This window comes from Magnolia sinica, chromosome 9, assembly GCF_029962835.1.
Source record: "Magnolia sinica isolate HGM2019 chromosome 9, MsV1, whole genome shotgun sequence".
Lineage (NCBI taxonomy): Eukaryota > Viridiplantae > Streptophyta > Magnoliopsida > Magnoliales > Magnoliaceae > Magnolia > Magnolia sinica.
In genome coordinates, this window is record NC_080581.1 from 20,455,419 (window position 1) to 20,463,487 (window position 8,069).

Sequence of the window (8,069 nt, forward strand, 5' to 3'; positions counted from 1 at the left end):
ATGTTTTTTAGTTTCTCAAGAGACTTGGAGTCTTAATGGGTCCCTGAACGACTAAGTTAATGGGGGATTGTATGGCCTATTTCAACACCCATTATCTCCACAAGCAGCATCCCACACTCTCCTAAATCCCCTACTATCGATCACTACCCTTTACAACTTTAGGGCATGTTTGATTTTCTCAGGTAAATGTAAATGCAGTGGAAATGGGCAATAATTATTTGCTTGGGTAATTACCTTCATCGTTACCTATGTTGATTTGACTCTTACTTTTTTCAACGCAAAAATCGAGGAGGCTGCCAAATATATGAGGGGCCCACCATGATGTATGGGGATTATCCACACCGTCCATCCATCATACCAACTAAATTTAAGGCATGAGCCAAAAAATGAGGCAGATTCAAAGTTCAAGTGGACACACCACAGTAAAAATGTAATTAAACACTTACTGTTAAAAACTTCTTAGGGCCACTGTTTACTTTGGTGTGGGCCACTTGAATGTTGGATTTTTCTCATTTTTCGGCTCATGCCTCTAAATGTTACGATAAAACGGATGGACAATGCGGATATGTCATATACATGACGGTGGGGCCCACAAATTTATGCTAGTCATTTTGGACCATTTTTCAAAGCAGGAATACCCTCGTATTTTCAAACAGGTGAAATGGTAATAATTGGCTATTTACAGGGTATTTACCCTGAATTTGAAAAATCAAACAGGCCCTTATGTACACCTATAGTTAGCCAGTCTATCCAGATGTTTTGTACATGGGTAGTGGGATAAAAGGCAATGCGTATTGATGGTGATAGGGAAGAGCCTCTCCTTTTACCATTAATAATCATCCCACCCTGATGGAAGGACATAGGGTGGGGTTGGATACGAAATGGGAGAGTGGATATGATGTGGGGTTCAATCCCTTCAAGGCGTGCTTGGTCCTTAGAATAAGATGGTAATGAATTGTATTGGATGGGATTAACATCGTTATTGCATAATGATTACATGTCTGGAAATACCATAGTATTTTAGCCATGCAATCCTGTGTTTGGGATAAAATTATTGCTATGGGAAAACAATGGATTAAGCAAAATCCTGTTTGGTGGACCACGGAATTGTAATCAACAGAACAAATTTACAACTGATGTCGTTCACTTGTACACATATATTACCAGAATGTAACATGTAAACAATGTATATGGATGGACAGCATGGATAAACGCATGCATCAATGTGGCGCCCACATGTGTAGTGGATTTCAAAATCCACAGAAATCCCACGTGGGATCAAATGCAATTCCATCCCTCCTAATCCCAACCTTTCCCATCCTCCCCAAATGTTGGATGGAATTTGCGCGAGACCAAATGCAATTCTATCCCACTTAATCCCATCTAATACCTTGGGCCAAACGCCCCCTCAACTTTCTCATCCCCTGTATAGAAAATTCTTCTTTGAGCGCTAAACCGAGAAAAGGGTGGGGTCGGTTGGGGCAATGATGAGAATGAGGTCCCATCCAACCTTCACTTCTAGGAAGAGTCCAGATAAATAAGGCCAAGTGGCCACATATCAATCAAGTGTCCTGAAGCTCGATTTTGGCAGGTTCTCCTCGAGTGACGCAGGTCCATCTAATCTTTGTGGAATCTTATGAAATGAAAAGGGGCTTGGTAACTTTTGAATTAAAAAGGTGTGGATCTTGACAACATTTTCCTTTGATGGCTTTTCCTTGGCCTTGTGGGAAAGTGGGATCAAATTGTAGGGTGGTGGTCGATTGCTACGAACATGCTTGTCCTTAGTGAAGAGCTTCACATCTTCTTACCTTTGTTTCCAAGGAGTTGGGCATCAAAGGAGGCCCTAGGAATGCCACTCTCTGGGCCTTCTCCATGAAGTTGGGGCCATGGAGTCATGCATCTTGTAAGTTGTATCCTAGAAATTAAGTTTTAGTTTCCAAGATGAAAGAAAATGCTCTATCATGCGTAGGGGTTCTAACAAAGCGTCCAATAGACCCATGAAAGAGAGAGGGAAGGGTCACTCACTATTGGCCTTTCCATAGCTCCCTTGATATATCTTTTTTACTCGTTGAATAGAACTTTCATCACCTTCCAAAAGAAACTATGAAATAAACCTACGTTCTTCAAGTGCCTTATGAAAAAGGCAATAATACATAGGATGCACTATGCAAGACTCACACTGCAGGTTTGTATAGTAGATATGGAATTTCAATTATAAGCGGGATTCATGGATCAAAGACTCAGATGGTTCGTATGATCAATCAAACCAAGGACAGCTCCCTATTGGCCCTTCCATAGCTCCCTTGATGTATCTTCTTTACTCGTTGAATAGAACTTTCATCACCTTCCAAAAGAAACTATGAAATAAACCTACATTCTTCAAGTGCCTTATGAAAAACACAATAACGCATAGGATGCACCATGCAAGACTCATGCTGCAGGTTTATATAGTAGATATGGAATTTCAATTATAAGCGGGATTCATGGTTCAGAGACTCAAATGGTTGGCATGATCAATCAAACCAAGGACAGCTCATGCACCAAAAATCCCCGATGTAATGTTTAGCATTTTCTTGATTGGATGTGAATCATCGTTGTGTTTTCTTTCTTAACCATCTATTTCTTCACCACCTATCGAAGGGTTGCAACTTCTCTAATAGTGAAGATTTTTGGTGCATGGACCATCCAATGTGAGGCCCATCGTATCAACGGTTTGATCAATAAGCCACAGGCCCCACTCGCACAAACCAAAACTCTGACTGGTAACGCCCCAGCATTCAGCCCAAGTATTGTTCAATACCTCTGACACACAAAAGCCTAACTTCTGTGCTACCATCAAAACACCAAGTACTGCACTTGCATTCCCAAATTCACCAACATCCATTAACTGCCAATGGGAATCTGAACGCACATTGCAAGCACACAGCTTTCCCCATTTCGAATATGCCCAACGACTCCGACCTGTAGTCCCACTGACAATCAATGGTGTGAGATTTAGGCACACCCACAATCTTATTTCCTAACTTCCAACATCCACCCAACTCAAAATGGAGCTCATTAACAAACTACCTGTTACTCCCTACCACGTAACAAATCATAAAAACAGTTACTTGAGCTCACCATTGTCTCCACCAAAAACAGTTTCCTTATTTCTACTATCTCCAATCAAACTAAAAGAAGTTACCACCATCGTTTCCACCAGAAACAGTTTCCTTATTTCTACTATCTCCAATCATACCGAAAGCATTTGCATTTGTATCTATCTTGATGAATAAATAAAATCTACACGCATATCCTTCTCCTTGCATACACATACATACATGCATGGATGCATTCAAGCTGATATACATTGCACGGTAGATCTTGACGGAAGTACCTGATTGCGAGATCCTGACGGCGTCGGAAGCTGTGAAGACGTTGGCAGGGGCGGCAGCGGCAACGGAGGAGAAGGTGAAACCCAAGCAGAAGTGCATTTGATCTGCCATGAGTTATCCATGATAAAATGCCTTCCCTCGTTACCCTTTCTCCATCCAAAGAGCGAGAAATGGTCAAGAGGCGAAAAGGGAAAGAAAGATTGGGGGATTGGAGGGGATTTTGGGAAAGGTAGAGGGTGTTTCAAGGAATCGGACAGAGATTTGAAGATGAAGATGAGAGGAGGAGACGACGAGAACTTCGTCCTGTGGAGATGATGAGAGGAGTCTGGTCTCTGTTGTAGTTGTTCGAGGCGGGCCAGGGAGCTGCTGCCGAACGCGGATTGTTGGGACCCACCCCCTCCGCTGTTGCGGTCAGAAGCTAGGTGGGGTCCACCTTGATGTTAGTGAGAAATCCACCCCGTCCATCCGTTTTTAAAGCCCATGTTAGGAAACGAGCCAAAAAATGAGGCAGATCCAAAACTCCAGTGGGCCACGCGACAGGAAAAAGTGGGAAGTGAATTTCCTAATGTTGAAATCTTCCCGGGTCACGTGATGTTTTATGCCATCCAAACCGTTCATAAGGCCATTCCCATGATCGAAAACATAACAATATTGGCCTCATCAAAACCTTATGTGGCCATAGGGATGTTTCAACGGTGATCATTCAATCTCCACCGTTTATGTCGTGTGTCCAGCTTGTGCTTTGATGCCCATGCCCTAACATAGCTGATAAAACGGATGGAAAATGAGGATTTCTAACAAACGGATGTTTTGAGTTGCAGCATTCGTCTTAGGCGCTGATTAAGTGGGACAGGAGTGACTGACTAGTGGATGAGCGGCATGAGCCCATGTGGGCCACCTCTATGTATTTGTTGTATATCCACGCCGTTCATCCGTTTTCTCGCTCATTTTAGGACATTGTCTTATAAAAAATAGAAAAATTTAAATCTCAGATGTACCCCAGCAACGGAAAACAGTGTTGACTGAACACCCAAAAATAAGGACTTCCTGAAGCCACTGTAATGTTTATTTGCCATCCAAACCGTTGATAAGGTTACGTAGGCCTGCATGAAGGGAAAACATAAATAAAAGCTTTATACTAAACTTTCGTTGTCCCCGCTAATTTTTGTAATGGTGATAATTCAATCTATACTGTGTGGTCCAAATGATATTTGGATCTACCTACTTTTTGGAACCATCTTTTAAAATCTTCTGAAAAAACTGATGGACGGCGTCGATATACAACACATACATCGAGGTGGGTCCGACAGTCAGAGCGTCTCCCACACCTGACGTCCGTCTATTTTTGCTTTTCAGTAGTCTTGATGTCTGATGCTTCTGAACTGTGCAGGTAGACTGAATCACTTACTTAATTTGCAGAGACGCTCCCCCATCTTCAAGCGCTACAGGGCACGTGCCGACGTGGCAGGTGTGTGATGGATCCTAGACGTTGATAGGATGTCATGGAGGTGTACATTTGATTACTAAAACTCAGGCTCGCTGGTTAAGGTGTTGAAGATAAACCGTTGGGTGTCTTTATGTAACCGTTCATTTCTTCAGAAGTCTGTTGCCCATCTCATAAATAAACCTGCTGCATTTATTCTTTTTTTTTTTCTGCAGGAGGGTTTCAGAAATACTGATCATGGGACCACCCTATGAAGGTTCCATATAACAGGTGCATGTCCCACGTGGGAGCGTGTGGTGCGTTAGTGTTGGGAGCAGTTCTCGACTCCAATCAGATGTGAGACGGAAATGATGTGGTCCTCTGACCCGAGGATATGCACAATTCCTCGAGATTCCAAAACTGAGGTGCAGACCTGTGGCGCGATGAAGCTGTCTCTGGGTAGACCATGCGTTGAATGTTACTTACTTAGGAAGATCCCAGCCACCAATTGGGACCTTTTTAGCTGAATGTGGGCCCATGATATATTTATTTTGTTAGCCATCTGTTTGCAGGCAAATTTTGGAAGGTTTAAATGGTTCGATTGGAAAGGTTTCTTGGGAACTCTCCATCTAGTTAAAGACCTAATAGATCAGCGGTCTAGATCAATGAACCATGCACGGGACATATACAAACTGAAAACCCTAGGATAACTTTAGGTCCTCGGGTTCATCCGCTAAGAATCTGATCTGATGTGAATCGGACTGATATGTTCCTCGAGCCCCAGGACGGGAATTGAATACTGACACCCCTACTAGGACGTGATGCATTTGTTTTCTCCACGCCGTCCATTCATTTTGGATCGCAATCCTAGGGGATGAGCCAAAAATGATACGGATTCAAACCTCCACTGGACCACCGCATGAAAACAGTGGTAAACGAACGCTCGCCGTTAAAAACTTCTTAAGGCCCACTGTAGGTCAGCTCGACTCAAAACTTTCGTCGCCTGAGAAAGTTTTTAATGATAAATATTCAATCACCAATATATCTTGTAATGTGGTCCACTTAATATTTGGATATACCTTATTTTTAACAAAATGCATCAAAATGAGTTTTACATAGTAATGAACGGCGTGGATTAAAAAACATACGTCATGGTAGGTCTACGGAGCACCGTCCAGTATCGTCCAGGATTGAGTCGCTGCCGGCGGTGTCGATATGCAATCCGAGTCCTTAGTTCGTGGGGCCAAGTTCACGCAGGTGGGCCCCACTGGTCCATAATTCGGAACGTTGATTTTACCGGATTTACTGGGGTGGTAGAAAAATCCTCCCGAATGCAAAATTGCTGTTTTTTCGTGCTATGGATAGAAAGGTAAGGATCTCCACAAGGTGGGGCATTAACTGTCCCCAGTGGGGCCCATCAGATAAACGGTATGGATCACTGGACCATGCCCCACTCTTATGCCCGAGGATCATGTTCAATTCGTACAACTGCTGATACTTAGGGGGGAAGCGGATTGGCTCGTGTGCCGCACACCAGCGAGCTGGTGTTGGTACGTGTCGTGGGAAGACGATGGCTGATGCTCGTACGAACGGTTCAAACGAGATTAAAGTTACATGGCCCGAAATGATGTGTTTATTATATCCACACCGTTCATCCATTTTCCCGGATCATTTTAGAACATGCGCCAAAAAAATAAAAAATAAAATAAAATCATATGGAATCTCAACTTTTCCATACCACAAATAACAGCGGGATGATAATTTTCACCATTAAAATATTCATCGGGTTGACCATAAAATTTATTTTCTATCCAATCTCGTGGGGTCAAACAAGACCTAGTTGAAGATGAAAAGAAAAAGTTATATTGATCCAAAACTTCTATAGGCCTTAAAAGGATTTTAATGGTCGACATCCAATCCAAATTATATTTTTACAGTATAGCCTGCCCAAATCCTAATGTGGTCAAGTTAATCTTTAGGTCTGTCCTTGTTTTTTCCTTTTTTTTTTAGCTCAATCCTTGTAACTAGCTCACCGAATAGATGGAATGTTGAGATATAACAAATAACCCGTCGGAGTACCGCTGAATCTACTGACGTCAACACACATGCTAGGCACGCGGATTGCCTCCGAAAGCCTTCCCCGTAAAGATCATGCACAAGGATGCTGAATGGGGCTTACCACCATGTTTTTGAAAATTATAATCCATTTATCCATTTTGCGAGCTAATTTTAGGATAAGTGACCAAAAATAAATTGGATTCAAAACTAAAGTGGACCACATCAGGGGGAAAATTGGGAAAAGAAATACCTACCGTTAAAACCTTTTTAAGCTCCACGTTGATGTTTATATGCCATCCAAACCATTTATAAGGTCATTACATGAAGTGAAAATAGAAAATAAAATAGCCTTAAACAAAGATTTTATGGTTATAAGGATGTTTCAACGGTCCTGAATCTCCACGATTTCCTCTTACGTGGCCTACATGAGTCTTGTATCTACTTCATTTTTCTATTTTGTACTAAAATGGGCACACAAAACGGATAAACAAAATATATTTTCCATGGTGGTGGGCCCCACTCAGCATCCTTGTGTAGGAACTTCCTCCGAAAGGTTTTCGCAGGAAATCCGCGTCCACAAGCTAATATCCTGTGTGGTACACCAGCCAATCCGCTTGGCACCAAGATCATTAATTGGTCGGACAGGACAAATGCTCGCCCCATATGCACCTCCACTGGGAGGGAATCCTCTATAAACATCTAATCTCTTTGAGGCTTACATCGTTGTCTATGTAGCATCCACCCCGTCCATCAGTTACTAGCCTCGATTGTAGCCCTAGGGGAAAAAAACTACCCAGATTTACAACACAGATGGGCCACACCACCCAAAACAATGGAAATGGGATGCCTAACCATAGGTTTGTCTGTGAGGTTCAATTTGTGTATCTTTCATCAAACCCGTTAATCAGGTGTGAATCACCAGGATGAAATGATGATACAAATCCAGCCTTATCCAGAACCCAACTGGGGCACACCCATGAAATTAGAGATTTTAAGAGAAAATTTACAATTGAAGTCCTCCGTCGCACTTATATTTTCTGTGTACCTTTCAATTAAGTTTTCTCACCGTATGGACGGAGTGGATTAACATATGCGACATTCCGGGCCCCCAGAAGCTAGAGTGTTTTAAGCTCTAAGCAAAACACGTGTCACGGACTATTCCGGTCCTGCCTCTATAATGCAATACACGTGCTAAAGCAGTGATTGGCAGGTGT

General features: G+C 42.5%; 1 protein-coding gene across 1 annotated transcript in view; it reads right to left on the bottom strand.

Moving 5' to 3' along the window:
* LOC131254706 (uncharacterized) overlaps positions 1-3,687 on the bottom strand; it is a 72,626-nt gene extending 68,939 nt beyond the window's left edge. The window contains exon 1 of the mRNA XM_058255403.1: positions 3,377-3,687. Coding sequence (XP_058111386.1) covers positions 3,377-3,496 — 120 coding nt within the window. The 5' untranslated portion in view covers positions 3,497-3,687. The remainder of the gene's footprint in view (positions 1-3,376) is intronic.
* Positions 3,688-8,069: the final 4,382 nt, after the last annotated feature.